Source organism: Manacus vitellinus, unplaced genomic scaffold (genome assembly GCF_001715985.3).
Source record: "Manacus vitellinus isolate BGI_N305 unplaced genomic scaffold, ASM171598v3 scaffold_15_pilon, whole genome shotgun sequence".
Classification (NCBI taxonomy): domain Eukaryota; kingdom Metazoa; phylum Chordata; class Aves; order Passeriformes; family Pipridae; genus Manacus; species Manacus vitellinus.
In genome coordinates this window covers 9329785-9351010 of record NW_021939122.1, presented here as the reverse complement: position 1 = coordinate 9351010, position 21226 = coordinate 9329785, and the positions used below count along the sequence as shown (strand labels likewise).

The 21226-nt window shown below is 36.1% G+C and overlaps 1 protein-coding gene across 1 annotated transcript in view; it reads right to left on the bottom strand.

Annotated features, from left to right (window-relative positions):
* Positions 1–16957, bottom strand: part of DNTT (DNA nucleotidylexotransferase) — an 86551-nt gene extending 69594 nt beyond the window's left edge. The window contains exons 1-3 of the mRNA XM_018069200.1: positions 16755–16957; positions 13322–13496; positions 6562–6684 (exon numbers count right to left, since the gene is read on the bottom strand). Coding sequence (XP_017924689.1) covers positions 6562–6684; positions 13322–13496; positions 16755–16957 — 501 coding nt within the window. The remainder of the gene's footprint in view (positions 1–6561; positions 6685–13321; positions 13497–16754) is intronic.
* Positions 16958–21226: the final 4269 nt, after the last annotated feature.

Here is a 21226-nt window from a genome sequence, read left to right as displayed (position 1 = left end):
AGAGATTTCCTACTCCTGTTAGCACTAACAGCATTAATCAGAGGCAGAACTAAAAAGACAGATTTGCTACCTTCTTGTTAAAATAGTCTATACTGATAAACATTGTCAGAAAATAGTTCTCAAAAGTAGCTGCTCAGCAGTATGTATTAATGACAGAGACTGGCAAAGTCTGCTCTTGATTAGGATGCTCAAAAAGTCTGGGGATGTTTTTTTCTCACTCCCTGCAGGCAGCCTCTCACATGCACATCTAAATAGTTGTATTCTACACTGAATAATCAGCCATCGTGATAAATGTGCCTGCATATACCAGCACCACTACTGCTTTAGAGAGTGATAGTCCCTTTCTACTAGCAGGAGGGCAGTTTTCAGAAAAGCTGTGTCACCATCACTACTGAAAAAGACAATCTCGTGTAGCATTTTACTCAGAGGCTGTTGACAGTCAATGAGAAAATACAATCAAAGCATTTTTTATGATTCTAGTTTGCATTTTTCAGTGTTTTCCTGCCTTTGTGAAGCTCATTAAGCTCCTTAAAATAAACAATTAAAGATTATTGAATATTCATTATTCCCTGTACAAAAAAAACCCATTGCCTGCAAATGCTGCAACTAATTACAGATCTGTCTTTTTACATAAAACTGCTTCTGACATTCTTTTTGACCAAGTTTTATTTTATTTTTTTTAAGAATGATATAGTTCACAATGAACAATATTCCAGAGGGAAAAGCCTATAAAACTCTTATATTAGCTGAGAAAAATCTTTGCAATCTAGTAGATCTCTGGTGAAGTCTACGTATGGTGACATAAAAAGGAAAGATTACTGACCCCTCCTTTATTCTAAACCTACATATTTCTTACATTAAGCACCTTGCCATTGCTTTATCAATCAGATTAACATTCAGATTTCCTGTTTAAAAGTACCAGTTAAAAGGAAACTAAATTTCTAGACATTTCCAGGACACGGGATTTTCATAATCTTCAGGGTATTCTGCAGGGTCTGCTCTAATTAAATGTGATAGTTGGGCTATATTTTAGTTCTTCAGTTATTGCAAATTTTACTTCTGTGTCTGAAATTGTGGAATGTATGTTTGTGAGACTTGGACTATGGAAAAATCTGGGGGTTAAAAGGACCTCCAGATTCTGGTGGGTCAGATCCAAAAGTACACAAAGATTTTGTTGAGTAGTGTTAAAAATAAGGAAGGTGATAGATGTAGAAACTTTGGAAAGCTGCTTCACACCTCCCTGCCATTGCTTCTGTTATCTTTCATTCACTGCCTATTAGAACTGTGAACACTCCAGGGCTTGAACTGTCTTTTACAAAGTGCTTGTACAGCATCTCTTAGAAAAAAAGCTCCTATTTCACTTGAGCCTGTAAACACTACTGCAGCACAAATTAAAAAATATGAACATCCCATTGTACAGGTAAATTTAATTCACCAAAGAGCTAAATGGCAAAGTGGGATTAAAAAAATTAAAAATCCTACATGACACTTGTTTGAAAAACTATTATTCTCTGAAAGCAATTTGAGTTAAATTGCTTTCCCTCTCACTAATGGTTTTCTACTTGAAGTTTATTTAGTAAATTATAAATCCAAAGGATGGGTCCTAGTTCTCATAACATCAGTGTCACCAGTGTTTGATGCCCATTCAAAACTGATCAAAGTTTTAGAATGCCTCTTTCATTCAAATAATTTTCTTCTCTCTTTCCCCAGTGTAAATCCTTACTTGTGTTTCAGTGGGAAGATATAAATGCCACGTGAACACTTTTTGGATAGACCAAGAGAGAAAATAAATACTTTCAGGTGCTTATTTCAAGAAGAATTAAACAATTTGAGCCAACCTGTAGCATTGACTTAAGTGACCTCCAACCAAATGAAATTATTCATTTTTTGTTCAGTCTGATTTTTTTTTATCTGAACTGAAAAGCCCAATACTTGCGCAGATGCAAAGATTTTAACATGTTATCTTACACAGCCGGAGAAACAAAGAAGTTGAGAGAATAATGTAATAGCATAATGTGCATGATCTCGGGGTCCTTGCATTATCAGAAATAATTATGTTAGCTTCAGCTGCTCCTCCTATTAACCAATAATATAAGGTTCATTCCTTAAAACAGAGTGGAACTCATGAGAAGTTTCCATATTTTTCCACATAATGTAAAAGAAAGCAATACAATTGTGAAAAAAGGTCTGCTGACACAGCACAAAAATGCAGTTAGTTAATCACATAACTGCCCTAGATGAAAAACAGTGTGATAAGAAATATAAAATACAAAATGTCTATTACACATATACACAAATCCAAGAAAGCAGCATAGACTTGACACATACATAAAAATTTGGGTTGCTGAAAGGTACAGCTGTATTTATACTCTGTATTTTAGGGAGCACACTCCCACTTACCTCAAAAATCAGAAGAGAAATTTACTCCTAAAACCAAACCATCAGTTAATTTTGAATAGGTATATACTTTGTATACATTTACAAAATTTGCAGTTTTGAGGTGCAGTCTGGAGAATTTTTACTGAAGTAAACTACGTCAGTAAGACACTATATGTTATTAAAAGTATCCAGTTAGTGGTTTTCTACTGTACAGCTCCCAAGTTCATTATAAAACTAACGTTGAGGTTCTTCTGAGGTCTATTTTAAAATGGAATAATAATAATTGCTTGAGCCACTGGCATAACTGATACATGTTTCTGTAGATAGGAAAGAAAAAAAACTGTAAAGGAATATTTTTTGTCTGACAGAGTAGAAAAGAAGCCAGGCGTCTTTCCCATGCTAAACATCCACATTCTCATTACCGTGAGTAACAGCCAAAGCAAAGTAACATTCAGCAGCATTAGCAATAAGCCTCAGAATCACAGAACCATTTGCCTCTGACTTAATTAGTTTCTTCTGTAAGAATTAAATTGTATTTTCCTCACAAAGAATGTCTTTCTGAATTTTATTGCAGTCTGGTATTAATATTCAAATCCAGCAACCCCTCTCAGGCACAGTAGAATGACTCCTTTCATTTTAGCACAAGAAAACACAATGCAGCCCCCAAGTGCAAATTTTCAGTGGGAGAGGGAGGCTAGCTCCAAATGAGCCAGAGAATAATATTGTAATATTATATTCCATAATAACATTAATGTTTAAGACAAACATAAAGGAAACATGCTAAGGTACAGACTCCACTGAAAGGATTTGCTCTTTTGTTTTGCAGCTTTACCCATCTGAACAGCTACATTCACCTATGGAGCCAGGTTTATGCATTCAGGTGCACTCCTGGAACACCCAAATCAATAAAGCCTGTGGCAGTGGTTCTCATCCTACACACCATGAGGCCACAGTACATGATGCACAGTGACCCAAAGACGGCACAAAGCCCAAGTCTGAAGCAGCTGACACACAATGCCACTGTCTCCTCCTTGGCACACAGTTTGACATACTTACTCTGTTCCTCACACAACAAGCCTTATCACTCAACAGCTCATAAAAAATAATCTGGCTAGAATTTGCCCCATACTGAACATAAAAACGAAATCTTGACACCTCCACAGTTTTTGCCACCCCTTCTGTAACTTCTGCCATGGTATAAAACTAGTTTGTTGCAACTTTCTGCAAGTTATTTTCTGGCTATTACAACAGAAAGGAAACATGAGACAGTTGAACACAGACATTGCATCTAGAGTATTAATCCACCACATTTTCCTCACGAGCTCTCACCAAATCTCTGCTATTTTGTTTTAATAAGTGGTCTTTCATGGGGAAATATATGCAGGACTCCAGACTAAAATTATCACAAATTATCAATTTCTACAGAAATCAAGTCCCCAGAAGTGCCTCTTCCAAGAAATAAGCCCATCCAAATCCTTGTATGCATGTCATTGCCTATTAGTGACTGTTCCAATGTAACAACTCAAACTCAATGTAACTTTCTCAAACACAACTACTACTTATTAGAGAGAGGAATTTGATACAGCATATCAGGGCAAAGCCTAGCAAAAGGAAGAATCTAAGAGCTCATCCAAGAATGCATAAGCAAATAATAGCTTTGTACCTCAAGATCAGAAAGCAATTTTGTCAAGCTAACAAAAGAAAACAGAAAATCCGTAAGAAAAGGGAACAACCCTGGCTCATGAAATAAAGTTGTTATAATAAAATACTACCATCAACGCATAACTCAAGATAGTTTGGACCTAATTTTCAGGATGTATGGTATCGAGCCAGGGAAAATCTGTCATTTAATGGTTGGCTGCCCACAGCATGCACAAGTGAATTATGCCAATGCTTCAGTGCATTTGCTAAGTGCTTGCACTGAAAATCTGTTGGAACACTTTTATTTGAGAACGTGAATTACAAGTTTAATAGAAGACCAACAAAACAACAGCAAATCTAAAAGTCAGGCTCCTGTGACATTAGGCAGACTAACTGGCAGGCCTGCAGGGAATGGGCCAGCACTGGTAGTCCATAAACACCCAAGTCCTTTAGCTGTCATTGCAAGCTTTGATTGTGAGGGACAAGAGCAACAGCCCTAAGGATTTCCATTACAACTCTCAAGATGCAGATGTTAGGCAGACTCACAGGCATTATCAAGTTGCACCTCTAGAAATAAAATACAGCATGAACTCAGCATGCTGTCAAAGTACGAAGATGAAAAACTGACACCTTTATTGCTACAAAACCTAATTTCTACCCAGAAATGTTTGATATATAGGACAACAGAAGGGAGTCTCAGTGCTCCAATCATCAAACAGCCCTGCTTCTAATGTGTTCACCTAAATTAATTTATCAAATCCAAGTTGTACTCTGACATTAAGACTGCTGCAATGATAAACCTAGAAGTAATTTAGGGATTGCCTCTGTGAAACACACGTATAACAGAAACCACTCAAAATGCATGTGCTCAAAATGTTAATGATAATTAAAAATCAACAACAACTTTGTGAGTTCTAGGGCAATCATTTTACTTTGCCATTATCCATCCTAATTACTTTTAATTTTTTTACCTTCAGAATGTCTGACAAAATGTTATAATACAGAAAATTCAATAAAGAGCCAGACTCCCACATTCCACCATTTTCAGGAACTGTAGAACTAAGACACTTAATTCCTTTTTCTCCAAGAAGGCTAGTACTTTACATCATCTTTCAGTCATACAATGTTTGCTCTGACATTTTCCCCCACAGAAGCTTGTATTTGATCTTTGTAAACAGTGAAAAAGAATGACTGCTTTGAAGAGGTTAAATGGTAACATTCACAACCTTGTTTTTCTAACAGGAGGTGGGGCACAATCGCTGTTCAAAAGAAGGAGTTTGGGGAATGCTAGAATCACTGGGGTTGGAAGGGACCTCAAGAGGTCTCTAGTCCAACCTCAGGCTCAAAAACTCGATCATGTTGCTCAAAAAGGGACTTTTATTAAATAATTAAATAGTTTAACATATTTGAGTACCATAAACAGTACTATAGAATTGATATAATTGATGATTATTTCAAAGCATCGCTACAAGGCAAATTTTAAGTTGTTTAATTTTTAACTGTGCATTCTCAGGTAATTTTGGAGTTGCTTGTAGGTTTATCTTTAGTTCTGAATTCTCAGAGGTTTTAGTATTTACCTTGTAAATGTTTTTTATTCACGAATAACTGGTATCCATTGCTATTCTTTTCATATGGATCTTACAAATAATATTTACTTGAAAGATTTGTGTGTACTTATAGTCAGATACAAGGCAGAATCATAACAATTATAAATAATAACAAAATAAATAATAAAGCTTTAGAAAAAATGAGGAAGTATTTATTGTTATAATCAAAACACATGCATACAAATATGCCAGATATATTCAGACTACACTACATTAGAGACTCTGACAAATGTTTTCTATTGCATAGTGGTCACTGAGTACCTGGAGCCAGCCAAGAGGAGACATTAGGCACAATAAAACTTAAGTGGAATTTACACCAGAGGACTCAGGCTCTTCGTACCCGCTGAAATGTGTAATGTTATGAGCATTAACCAGGATATAAGGCAGTCTCCAAGATTTTTATTTAACTAGACAATTCAAGGGGGGGGGGGGCTGTCATGTTAAAGTAATTAATATGCAATCTGTTTTCATAACTACAGAACTGAAAATCTAAAATTTAGAATCATACTTTGAAGCAAACACCTGAGCAAACTGGAAGACAGCATAGCAATTGTGAAGTACCCTGGACTGACCTAAACCAAGCTTTTGCTTATCGTCACTTTTAACTTGTCAAATAAGACTGTGATGAAAGGTTAAAAGACAGACATTTTCAGATTATTGTTCTATCATTTATTTTAAAAATTCATGTGTTTACAAGCTATTAGTGTATTTAAAGATCCACTGTGTTAAGCTTTCAGAAATACTTAGAGGATGCAATTAAGCTTGCACTCAATTTTAATTTAAGAATGGCAGATTTATAACTTTTTTTAATTGTTATTGTGCTGCCTGTTTACTAACAAATTTGCTGAGGGCATCATAGAAAATACTGATGCAAGTGCTATATTAATTATTTTACTTATACTAGTTTTTATTTCATGGATGGAATTAGTATTACCGTGAATTTCTTGTTGTAGTTATTTAAAGTCGTCTTCCTCTGGCATGAATACTGAGATACTTTCCTTGCAATACATGATGGCACTTCTGATTCAGGAGTATTCAAAGGAGATTGACATTGCTCCTAAAAAGAAAAAAAAAAAAAAGAAGGATTGGTGGCACACCTGTCAAATAGCTTAAAAATACAAAAAATACATTTCATGGGCCCAAAATATGTACTTTTAAAGAGAAGGCAAGAGAATAGTAATGATCCTACTATCCTCCTAGGAAAAACATTTGATTTTACATTGCCTGCACTGACAGTACCAGTTTATCTGGTGGTTATTAGGATTTTTGATTTTCTGCAGTAAGTTCTTACAGAGAGTTTTCAATCACACTGCCGTTTAAAAAAAAAGTCCATCTAAATGGTGCATGTCTCTACTACTCCTACTGTTGCAGTAGGATTGAAAAACTACAAAGTTTTAGGAGCAGATAAGCTCAAAAGAACAGAATATTTTCCTAGAAAACATTAGGTTATTCAATATAAGATTAGGAATATTAGATCAAAGAGAAAAAAAATTAAAAAAAGATAAATTCTCAAATAACTGACTTTTTCAATCTGTAGCTAAATTCAGTGGTGGAGGAAAAATGTTTGTATGACTTGAAAATAGGGTTTTCTCCCCTCTTGCAGGTAAAACGATAGAAAACCTTTTTATTTGGATTTAATTCGCTAAGATAAGTGTTCTATTTTGGGGTCATTTTAGAGTGAAGGAAACATTTACAAACAGCTACAGAAGAGTAATGTCCATCCTTTTCTCATTCAACAGACAGTGTTCACTTTGCAATGTGGTTTTTCACTCAGTCAATTCCCATACATGCTGATCCAATTCAGACATCATTTTCAGATGTTCACTGAATCAAGGAAAAGGAGCCAGATGCCAAATCTCTAATGGGCATTACCTAATCACCAGGCAATCCACCTCTGAAGGATGGAAAGGGAATTCTCCTGAAAGACAGGATACAGAGACACATTCCCACTGGCAAAAGAGTCCTGAGCATGAGTCCTCAATATGTGAGTGTCCTGACCAGTGAGGACCAGGAAAAAGACAATTTTGCACTGATTCTTCTGCTGCTTTATATACCCAACTCCTTTGCTTTCATTAAATGTGCCAAATCTGAAATACTTCAGAAACACATGGTGTCCTCAGCATTTCTGTACATTTTTTGCTATTTGTCATTTTGTCTGAAAACTTTGGGCAGATCTGTCAAAAAGATATTGCAGTGCATTATCCAAAGCCACAGGGAAAACAACAACAATAAAAAAAAAATCACAAAGACACATAGAAGAAATTTTTGCCCCAACAATGGTATGATGAGCCCTTTCTCCCCTGTATTCAAAGACAGACAAAAGGCTAGCAAACCTATAAACATGTGCCTTCACAACCACACCCCCCCTCCACATAATTTCATGCTAAATTGCCTTTGTATTTGATACAGAGTAGTTAAATATCAGCATTCACACACACACAAAATGCATTGCACAACTGAAGGAGCAGTGAATTATATGGTAGTTTTTGTAATATACAATGAAAGGAAGAAAGCCATTTTAGGTGTAAGACCACTCTTGGGAATAACCAAAATGGGTTTCAGTCAGGATCAACAACACAACTCATCCACTTTTGCACGCTTTCATGAATTATATTTTTCAATTGATTTTAAATCACATAAACTATGATTGATGAGTGCTAATATACTGCTTGAAAATATAGTGTCAGCTGCAAAGACAGTGAACAAACAGAATGTTACTGAATAGAATATATAACAAGCTGTTGTCTTCATTAGGACACAGACACACAAAGCACAGAGCCCTACATGCAGCATTACCTGACATTGTGGATGAAAGCAAAATTAATGCAGAAAATTTATGCATTTAAGAGGGTGATAGACTGAGCATAAACATCCTCCTCCTGCCTTGGCAAAGTTATTTTAGCATTTTTTTTAATCAGTAAGAGTTTTGTGTTTAACTAGAGGGACTCGATTATATATAACAACAGAAGAAACTTTGGAGAGAAAACAGCAAAAACATCTATCAAACAGTAAGTACTATAGTCTGATTTTTAGGGAATATTATGATGCCTGCATGAGAACTATAGAGATGATCTATCAGCAGTAGAACATGAGCAGGATTGATATTGCTTATTGGTGGGAAAACCAGATGGGAAAAAATTGTTTGTACAGATTATGGGACAAACCTAAAGTTCCATCAATAGCAGTTACAGTGTAGAACAGTGTGGGGAATCCTGGAAACTCACTACATCAAAAACAATTTCTAGTACTGAGAAGAAACAACTACAGCAATGAGAAAAATATAAGCATTAAAATTCCTTCTTCTTTTTATTTTTTTTTCAGATTACTACATGAAAATGAAATTATGGTACACTGCACAGGGGCAACCACTGAAAAATTTCCAAATGTGGGCTACTTAATCACTAGAGCTAGTCCAAGTTTGTACCCCATATCCAGGCTGCAGTAATGGTGAATGTCACTTGCTACTCCTTCACAGTGACATTTTACACATGGTATAAGCAGAAAAATCAGTCTGTACCACTAACATCAGTTTGTACAGCAGAGAGGCTTCATTACAGAATTAATCTTGTGGAGGACTACTTTGCCCTTTGTCAAATTATTTTTTTAACACACAAAGAAGTATAATGACACAGGGAAATAACAGAGAGAAAATGAAGCAGCAGTGAATAAGGTGCACAGATACAACCAGCTAGCAGCTTTGTAAAGTCCAGACAGCATTAATCAAATAATAAAGTCCACTGATACCCAGCATTTTACAAAGAGGTGGCAGCCAGTTTATAAGTTTCATTTTATTTTCTGGGAAACTCCGACTGACAGTATGAAGAATCTCTTCAATTAGTTGCAGCCTCTCTCTTTCAGAAGAAAACAGAGTGAAAGGCCTCAGAAAATGTTAAATATGGGTTGCCTGACACACGATAAGGCAAGGGATCAAAAGATGGCACTTCCTTTTCCTAATGTGGAGGAAAATCCTTTGTTCAAAGAAATAAGTCTCTTTTGCTTTCTAGGAGAAAAAAAAACCAAAACAAAAAACCAAACCAAACAAACAAAAAAAACAACCAAAACAACAACAACAAAAGAAAAACAACAAACAAAAAAACCCAACCAAAACCACAAACAAACTAAATAACTACGAACTTTTGGGTTCTAACTGAGGAAAAGGCAGAAAAGATGGAGTCACAGCACAGTTCTTAGGGCTGCTGAATATGCCAAGCCCATTATGGTTCTCTTCCTTTCTTTTTGTCCCTCTGAAAGCTTCCCCTTTGCCTCTTTCTTTTCCATTACCCAGGAAACAGCCGTATTTCTAGCACGTGGGGATGCCCTTGCATACATGTCAGTGTCCACGTCCTGCTATTGTCAAGAAGACCCATCTGCTTGTGGTGCTAAAGGTGCCTCTGGACAAAGACGTACATTTGCCAGAGAAATATTTTGAATTCCCTTTAAAGTGGATGTTCAGCTACTGCATTTCCAAAAAGTATTAAATTAAATGATGGCTATTAAATATAAAAGTCAGCTGTTACCAAATGAATCAATAATAATTCAGACCATCTTAGATCTGGTCAACCAGTCTTTCATACTCTATAAATCATTAACATCAGAGCATCTCTCGGATCATTCGCAACCACAGAAAGATGTACTTTAATGACAATTGTAATTAGTATGTTAGCTAATGGTCTGTAACTCTGACTTTATTCCCCTTGTTTTGCATGGAAAAGGGCATTTCTTTCCAGTAATGCATTAAAACAAATGTCCTGAATGAAGAATGACCTTCCAAATAGGCTTCTTTAAGATCTGAAAGATGAAATCTTACTGCTATTGATATTAATGGGAATTTTACTGCTAACTACATATGGATGAGATTTCACCCAAAACATCCCCCCACTGCAATCCATTCCTTTTACCTCAAAACCTTCATGATGTAGCCCAAGTTCAAGGTTTGTTAATTCACTTTCATTTCACATTTTATAAGTCTGACATAATGGACCAAATTTGTCTTCAGTGAAACTCCAATTAAATTGCATTATGTATGAGTTCAGTCTAGTACTTAAAAAGAAAATTAACCTTTAGTTCACACCTTCCTTGTTTCTCAAGGAAGAAAAAAAAAATTAGCATGGTGACACTGCAACAATAAAATTATTTTTAAATTTGCTGCACTTCCAGAATCTTTCTGGTTTTTTTCCTTGTTTGCTTTACAAAAATGTCTGTTACTTTAAAGCAAATATATAATTAAGATTGGTCTTAACTATAAGCTTTAAAGTTAACGGTATAGCTGTCACTGGCTTCTGTATTGTACTCTACATTTATTAGCATGAAATTTTTATGTTGCAATAAAAACAGAAGCTCTTACTTGCAGAGCCAGTCTCAAAGTATAATAATCATCTCCTGACAGTTCTGGTACCTTTTGCAGAAGTTTATGCTTCAGGAGTACTCCAAAAGGACTTTTATATAAAAAGAAAACTAAGGCAGCGAGCTTCTCATTGACTAAACCAACCAAACAAAAAAAAAACATATGGAGGAATTTTAGAGAAAGACAAAGACATTTCTTGCTTTGAAAAGAAAAAAAATTATGAAAAGACATTTCCTGAGATATCTGAATTTAGAGATCTTCATGCAGTGCTGAAATTAAGAATGTACATAAAAAGTAATTCAATTTATTTTTAATGCTGATGTGAAACTCTCAGCAAAGTTCACAGGATTTTGCTCATGTTTCTGATTTATTTCTTGTTTACAGAACTTCTTTGCATTCCCTGAATTTATATTTTTATGGCCTGTGAGATAACATAATGCAGTAGTTACAAGGATTCCTTTTTTTTTTTCTTTTTATATTAATTTCTTTGGTCTATTCTCCCTACAGCACATTCACTGAAAATATTATAAATATACTGCAAAAATATTTCATTGGAAGGATTTCAAATATAAACACATATTCTGTCATGGAATCATGCTGAGTCTGAGAGCGACAGCTGCACCTGGTGTATTCACTCCCCCCCCACACACACTCCAACCCACAGCGTTATTAAACAGTAATTCTTTTATGTAAAAACCTGGAAAATCATTTCTGGCAATAAAAATGAAAGATGACTGAAAAAGATAATCAGGAGCTACAGTTTTTCTTGGGGAACGGTGGCATTTAGGAATCATCCTTCCTAATCTAAACATCAGGATGAAGAAGCAGCCAACAGTGCAATATTGCTGTTGAATATTCAGGCATTCTCTGCCTCACAGGAAGCACACGCTGCAGATCCTGCCACGGTTCCAGCATTTGCAGTTACCACTTTGCAGTGGGGTCACTGTTCACAAAGAGCCTAATCCAGACCCTCAGACATCAGCGGGAATCCCTCATTTTACTTCACAGAGTTTTAGACCAGACTTGTAGCTCTCTCGCCACATGAATTAATTTCTTCACCACTGCAAGTCCATCACTGTGAGGCTCAAGTGCTTGCAGAACAAGGGCACAGGTTCATCCTGCTGCCACACACAGCCTATTCCCTGGCCCAGTGGCACGTGCTGTCACCATGTTGGGCACAGCATGCCCAGGTATCCTTACCAAACCCTCATCATTTACTGTTTGTACTGGGGGTATTGAATACCACTGTTTCTCACTGTGCTCCAATCCAAGAAATTAGAGATGATTTTTTTCAGATATAGATCAGAGGAAAACTTAATCATCCATTGCTCCAAGGTCAAACACCATTCATCAAATCATCAATATAATAAAACTTCCTTTCTCTTAGTACAATTTTATTTGATGGTGCCAAGTTTGTAAATGCATGTCCACAGACTACAGCAGCCTTCATTTCACAGGTCCTTCAAGGACCCAGCTGTTAGCTGATCACCTCACAACAGCAAAAGTTTTAGTACTTTTGCATTGTTTTGAGGAGGTAAAGTATTCCATCAAAAGCCCATTAAAATACACTTCTCTCAGTGGGATATGTACCATGATATTGAAGTATTTGAACAAATACCACAAGTACCAAAACCGCAACAAGAGACTCATTGATGGATATTTTGCCTTTAATAGCACTCTTTTTTTTTTTTTTTTTTAATACAAGAATGTTTTATGATAAACTTTTACAGGCTGAGAAAGTTGGGGTTGTTCAGCCTCTTCAGGCTCTGGAAAGACCAAACAGCAGCCTTCCAGTACCTAAAAGGTGTTACAAGAGAGCTGGACAGAGAACTTTGACAAGGGCATGTAGTGACAGGACAAGGGGTAATGGCTTTAAACTGACAGAGGAGAGATTTCAATTAGATATAAAGAAGGAATTCTTTACGCGACAGCGGCGAGACAGTTCTCCAGAGAAGTTGTATATGCCCCATCCCTGGAAGTGTTCAAGGCCAGGTTGGGTGGGACTTTAAGTGACCTGGTCTAGTGGAAGATGACCCTGCCCATGGCAAGACAGTGGGAGTTAGATGATCTTTCAGCCCAAACCACTCTGTGATTGTGTATTACCAGTTTCTAACACATGCTGACATAGTAACTTCACATTACCAGACACTGATAGAGAAGGTATGGAAGATGTTTTCAATCTCTTAAAACTGTGTGAATTGCTCATGTAAACTTCAGGAGAAAAAAGTTCAAATTCACAAAAATTCAGAAATTATATCACAAGGATATATGGTTTAGGTTAAATTAAAAAAGAAAATTGCAGCAGCTCATTTTGAATGTTACTGTATTCACACCGCAGGATCTCTCTTACCCTGAGACGATACTTCATTTCTGAATCAACTGGTCTTCCTGCTTCCATGCAGGCTGTAAACCAGGAGATATCCAGTAGTTCAAACCTGGAGCTGTCACCCACAGCCTGTCCTTTCAGCCACTCCAGCACCTCCAAGTAAGAGTTGTTCTCAGCCACAATATGAGTGACAGAGTCACTGTCAGGAAGCACACAAAAATATTTCTTTTTTTTCCTGAATCCAACGGTACACAGATACAGAGCTGTTATTTCCATATTTACTTACCATCTACTTCCTGAAAATTGTAGTATATATTGTATGTTAGGATGTGGGAAGCAGTTATGTTTTCATATCACCATAAATCTATTCCAGTCACTGACTCTGTTTTGAGGAAAGACTATAGTCTGACAGCTTCTGTAAGTGCAACATTTTCTTTCTTTCAGCATCATTTACCTTCCATAAGGCACTATCCTAATGCACATTCTTTGCAACTCTGAAAATATTTAGCTTGCACAAGCAGTACCATAATGAAAAGGCTGCTTGATGATACCTGACAGCCCCTTCCCAATATTTCTCATCAGTGAGTGAAAGCTTTGCAATATTAAGTTTGTTAATGATAATTATTTAAAGCTTTAAAGCAAGTAATATATTTCTGAATATTTAAGTTTTCTGTACTTACATGAAGCTCTTTACATATGGCACTGTCAAATGTTCATTAATTAAATCTTATGAATAACATGCTCCACCTAAACACCACTTCCTTGCTGCCAAGCCTCTTACAAAACTGATAGTTTAGTAAATACAACATTTGCAACTTCAGTTGTTGTTCAATAGACTATATGGTGTACATTGCCTAAAAGTATGGTAGCACAAAGGTTATTGAAGTAAATATGGGTTGGTGTACTAGAATAACACTGGAAAGGATCACATGATTAAAAAGACACACTTCTGTACCTGTCACAGGAAAATAATGGACAGGGACAAAGTTATGTTTCAGAAAAAGATTACATACATACTTGGCATGATCTGTAATCTTTTATCTGGCCTACTGATATTTCTCAGCAATTTTAGAAAACTACTAACTTGACAGGAAATTTTGAATGATTCTGAATGTTCCCTCTCCCCACACATCCCATGAGGGTGCTGTCACACAGAAAGCCAGCAGAGATAATGTAGAAAATTCTTTATTTTCAAGGAATTTGTAGGACCTCAGTATCTCTGAAGTATATGTCAACATTAACTTCTATCATTCAACAGATTCCTAAACTTCTTGGGGGAAAGGCACAGACAGATAGTGCCACTATTTGACACTATTTTTATAGAAGTAAAGTTAGAATTGTAACATAAATTATTTTGATGGCAGCCACCTCCATTTGCAAGCCTCTGTGACCTCCTGCTAGCCCATGTTGGTGACAGCCTTGTGCATATACAGTAAATTTCAAACAGAGCTGACAAATTGCTTTGCAACCCCTCTGTAACACCTGGAGAAGTTAAGCCATCAACCCGTCCAAGCAGACAGGGCACCACTGGTAGAGACAGCTGGTTAGCAAGAGTTCAAAAATTATGTGTGCTGTTAAAGGCAGACTGCACAACCTTTCAAAGCAAAGTACTTTCCAGAAGACCAATAATAAAAAAAAACCCAACCCTGTGACCCTTGTTCAAGCAAATAATCACTGAATTCATCAAGTCATGAAAGCAAAATGAAAAGTACTGGAATCATTCCACAGAAAACTGTTATCAAATAACTCTTTGATGCAATAAACATACTATTTTTTGGAAATATAAGAAAGGTACTGAACGTACTATACTTCAGAAACATGAAAATTGTCATGATATAGCACAGTTTTTTTCTGTCCACATAGTGGAATGCGAAGAGCAGAGTTCATTGAAAAAGAATAAATCCCAATTTATTTTATTCTAAAAGATTCCAAATGTAAATAAAGTGAATCTCCATTAAATACTGCTTGGTTTATTATTATTTAACCCTGCTAAGTCCTACTTTAATTAAACTGTCACATCTTTACTTGAGTAAAAAAAAAACCCAACACAAAAAACAGTTAGAGACATAGAACTTCTGCTTCCTGTGGTTTATTTCACTTCATATAAAATATTCATATGTAATGTATTTGTAGCAAGCTGCAGATCTGGGAACTTTGCCATCACTATCCTCACAGCAGCAGTTTAGCTTCTGTGCACCAGTTTCCTCTGGTACCTGTACAGCTGTGCTTTTTTCTTGGCACAGAGCATAACAAATTTAACATTTCCTCTGGCATTTTCAAAGCCAAAAATCAACAGTTAAATACTTCTGTTTTATCCAGTAGCAGCTAAGATGAAATTAAATATAACACCTGCTCATGCAACTTACAGAAGTCTGAAATATTGACAATAAATATCTGTGTGTCAAAGCAGCCCAGATAAAGCCTCTGTTCAGTCCTCAAGAGATTGTTAATGTGGGATTCAGAACAGCACACTTTATTTTTTTTCCCCAAGAATCCAATTAGTTTTGTATCAGATGCTAATTGCCTTCTTCTGTTCAATACCTACTTGAATCTTGCTTTACAAATTATTTTATCCTCCCTTCTTTCTCAGGCTTTCAAAGTTGGTGAGATTGAAAAAAATCAGTGGAAATGAGCTTTTATAGGGAGGATCCAGTTGTATACTATCTTGATACAGATACACGATCAATATTTGGTTTTCCTTCAGCTACACAGAAATGTAGATTTGGAAAACTGTATAATGATATAACTAGCACTCATGTAAACCTCTGTTTGGATGAAGGCTTCCTTCAGAATGAGTTGGATTATTGAAACACCACCAGACAAATCTGCAGGTGGAGTATATTTTCACTCTAAAATGCTCCATCTGTCATATTTTACTCCTAAGCTTTTTTTCTCCAGTGCTCTTCCAAATTGTACCACAGTGTAAGCCAGTAACATTGAGATTCACATCAGGGTACTGCAAAAAGATTAAATACTATAATATCAGTCAATGACGTAAAGAAATACCCACCTCAACCCATCACATTGTCCATTCCTGTATATTCAGGGTTTTTTTTGTTTTAGAAATTGACCACGAAGTTTAGATTAATTTTAACCTGAATTCAAGGGGGACATAAACAATGGCTGATTTACACGAGCTTAAGATGTGGTTCATATGCAGAAGCATTAAAATTGACAGACTTAAGAGAAATTAGAACCACAGATTTTAAAAGCAAAAATCAGAAATTTTGCTGAGGTTTGTGCTCTCCCTGCTCTCTGCTCAGAAGACAGCAGAAATGAACCACACACTAGGAACAGCCATTGAAATCCTAAAGCATCTTTATAGTGGGAAGAGTAAAGTATATCCACCAAACACATAGGCAAATACTTCAATTACAGTCACGTGTATGACTGCATTTATTAAATTAGAATGCTCCAAACAGCATTGTTATTTCAAAACACACAAACATTTTCCTACCTTAGCTCATTTTCTACTCTGAAACCTTTTCTTCTTGCCAGCTCTGTCAAAAACATCCTTCTGGTTATCCCCATCTTCCTCTGCATAATAAAAATTACAAACTTAGTAAATTTTATTTCATAACTGCAGGAAAGTTTTGGGGAATGTAACCCCTTCTGTCTCTTCCTGTGGGAGATTACACCTGAAGCTTTGATTTTATCCATGATGCAAAGGTAGAAGTGCTTTCACTTGGGTTAAATGGAGATAACATGCTTTCTGCCAGGCAGCAGCTGTATTTAATGTCACCACCCATTGAAGTAATTTTCTTGTTTTCCTTCTGAAATCAAAAACAGGTGCTACACAAGCAGAAACATCACTTGATCTCTACCAGCTGGGACTTCTTGCACAGGAATACTCCAGACAGGTGCAAAAAATGCTTTCATTCCTTTAAACAGCCATTGCCTATAAAGACTTTATCCAAATAATATTGATAATAGTAAAATTATTTCAAAACATCAACCAGGTCTTCAGCTGTTTTAATGGTCCAGTTCCATCAATTTCTACTTTCAAATCTTTTCCAAATCTCCCTTTTCCATATCACAGAGCACATTAATTCACTAAATTACATTCCATTTACTAGGAAAAAAATTTGCCTATTTTTAGCCAGGAACTATATTTTAGAATACAACCAAATAACAGTATACAAATATGTTGTAGAATAGCCCACACACTAGCTACTTCTGTGTAATTAACTGGATTAAAAAGGAATCTTATTTTACGAGAGCAAAGGAAAAATAGCTTTTGAAATTAAATTTACAATAAACCAAGTCCTTTTCTGTTTTGTTATTAAAGCAACAAAAGAAAAATCATTAGAGATGTGTTTAAATGCACTTTTACCACACATTGCCAATATTGCTCTCTACTTTTACCCTGCAATGCACTGCTATCTGTGGCAGTTACAGAAGTGAAACATAACTACCTTTTTGCTTTTAAGCACCCAGTGACCTAAAAACAGCTACAGAGGAGATGATGGAGGCTATGTACCATCCTGGCCTAGGTTATGGGGTATTGCTCACCACAGAACTACACTAAAGTTTGTTGCCAACGTTGTGTTGGATCCAGTTAGGTATGTCCCCGAATTTCTGTTAGAGCAAGGTGAGCACAAACAACCAGGTTTACAGCATGTGCATCTATTTCAGCACAAATCTACTTCAGTGGTAAATATCCCCCTTCCCATGTCAAGATTGATTTTTATTTTTAGTGCAGCAGAGAATTTGGATTTTATCAGTCCTTCAGAACACGTCAGAAATGTTATATCTTACAATTCTCATTGCTCATGTCCAGGAAGCAAGGTGGAAAAATCCCTGCCTAAGTCAGATCTATCAATTTTATTTTCAGTCATTTTATCACAGATGGATATAGAACCTGAGTTTCAGGAAAATGAGTCAAAACCTGTTTCCTGCAATTATGGCCATGAGTTTAAAATTAAATTATAAAAGTATTACTGACATTTTCCAAGCCCTATAGCTCTTACTGCTTCAACTGTATTATTGCAGATATAAAGAAACCTGTTTCATCAAAATAGAAACTAACCATCAAAAATTAATATAGAGCTTTCAGTTCTGGGGTCTTCCTGAGGGCATGAAGAAAATATATACACAGTGCAGTATATAGATTAGACTCCATTCATTTCTTCCCTTGCCTAAGGATAACCCAGAAGCCAATATATCTATTCCTCTTTCGAATTCATAACATTAAAATTGTCAAAATAAATCATTTCAAGGTTATTTTGAAATTATATGAGATATTTTCATAGGAACTGGAAAATGGACAAGCAGACTTTAAGAGGCTTAAGCAAAAAAATAGCAGTAAGGAAGAAAAAAATTAATAGTGATGGATCTAGCATTAAGGCTGAGCAATCTGTTTTGGTTGTTCCACGTCTTTTTTCCAGACTTCTTATCAACTACTGAATACTGGTCACTTCCCTGTTTAGAGCTTTCCTAGTCTTGGTGAAACACTTTTATCTCAAGCCCTACGAGGAATAATGCATTTGAGAGCAGATTCTTTACATATGTTAAACAAAGTTTTATTTTATGTTATGATTAATTCAGTGCTCTAAAACATGTAAATATAATTTTCCCCCGTGTAACATCAATATGCTCAGTGCCAGTAAAATCCTTCTGGCATGAATAACAAGTTATTATTCCTCTGTGTTACTGTTATAAGTCTTAAATCAGATTTTCAAGAGTATTTAGGTGCCAAAAAGCTGCAAACAGAGACCTAGTGGGATTTTCAAAATATCTAAGCAACCTAGGCACTCGGCTCCTTTGGAAATCAATTTCTGGCTTTGAACCTACTGCAAAGAGATTTTCTCTAATAAACACAGTATAATATCATGGAAAAGTCTCTTCCAATGATGCAATTTTATTAAGTGTACCTTCTAAAATTAACAGGATTTCCACATCCCAGGTGAGTGAATATCCTACTCTCCTGCATTACATTATAATATTTTTGACATACCAAAGAAAGCAGAATATGCATCAGGGAGAGAGCAAATACAGCAGAGAAAAAGCATCTCTCTTATTTATGACAAAGGAAAAGTATCCTCTTGTCTGAGTCATGACACCACATATGATTAGTGGCCTAAAACCACAGAAACTTGCAGAAATGTTTCCATCTCGTTACAATCTCCTGGAGTTCAGAGTATTTCACATCCCTCAAGAGGAATACAGAACAGTTTCATGTTCTTGCTGCAGATCAGTTTTGCACACTATCAAAGGCAAAGATTAAGAATGAGATGTACACAAATATTGATGGCCATTTAAGTAGACACCTTCCATCGCTTGTGATGTTGATGCCAACAACAGCATCCCCAACCATCCTCAAACAGTGTCTTGTACCTCAGCCTGAAGCCAGAGTACTGATCCAGCTTCAAAGGGGGTTCTTTGGGAAGAAAAGTGCAGGAACACACAATTTCTGGAAAGCACAGTTCGGATCGTCTGAATTTCAGCATTCACATATGCTTTCACTGCACCTTCTTGATTACTGTCAGACAGTCTTTTAGTGCCCTGCTTTCAAGTGAACTGCATTGTAAATATTTTATAAAATGTTACTTGACAATTTCACGTAGCTTTCATGTGAGGAATGGTGAAAGGTGCTTTTAATACACAGCTGCAGTCTGCTAACCTTCAGAGAAAGCATCTCTCAGGTACCACCAATAAAAATCAGAGAAGTGATTGCTGGAATACTTTTTTATTTCACATAAATAACAGCCTCTCACACAGTATTGTTTCACAATGATTACTCTTTCTTCACCTTTTTATTTTAAAAATGTACTATTTTAGCACTTTCCAATTAACAATTTCATGGAAATTTTTTTATCCTTCTGACAATTGTTTTTGTCCAGATATTTCCATGACTTTACTTTTGTTTAAATTCTGGATTTCTTGGATGCTAAGCATTCCCTTTGCTGTTTATACCTGTCCTAACAATCTCTGAATGCATAAAACTCCTATGGGAAATGTTTTTCCTGATTTAAAAAATTAATTCTCTCACATCTCCTTTTATAGTTTCAAGCTGTGGTAGGGGAGGTTCATTTTGGACATTAGGAGGAATTTCATCTCAGAAAGGGTGATTAAACATTGGAAAGGACTGCCCAGGGAGGTGGTGGAGTCGCTGTCCCTGGAGATGTTTAAAAAAGACTGGACATGACACTTAGTACCATGGACCAGTTGACCAGGTGGTGTTCAGTCAAAGATTGGGCTCAATCTCTGAGGTCTTTTCCAGTCTAATTGATTCTGTAGTATTTATATTCTTTGAACTACTAGAACATTTTCAGGGGACAACTCTGAGGTATGCGTACTTGAATTATTCACATCAAAGATGATAAAATCCATAAGATGGCCAGATGACCAAGAATTTTGAAAAGCTGATTAAATGATAATATGCTTTGAATGTACTTACTTGGCTTTATGATGGTAGCTGGCATGTAAGATACAGCAGACTTAGAGAGGACACAAAACTTTTTATTTGCTGTCATCGATGTACAATATTTCTCATGTATATGGTCAGAATAGCTGCTTATTATCTTTTCTGGTTTTTTAATCCCTAATTGGAGATGAAAACCTGAATAAAAAGAATTTATTTAGCAACATCTCTCAAATCAGACCAAGAGCTGACAGCTTGTTTAATTTACTGCATACACAGATATTCTAGAAAGAGTTTGTTCTTCTAAGCCCTTTCTGAGGAAACTTGGGAAGAGCAATGTCACAATGCTGAATAATCAAGTAGAGCAAAAGGGTTCTTCCATACAGCATGGGGAAAACTAATTGGTAACAAATCCTGGCAGGAGCTACTTCCTCACATCAATATGCCTATATTCCCTAGAAACTATTATTTTCACTCTTCCTCCAGTCTCTCTGTTCATTAACAAGGTTTACAATTGCTCTCTTTAGTTACTCTGCTTATGGTAGCTGCTGCTCCTTGTTGTGATT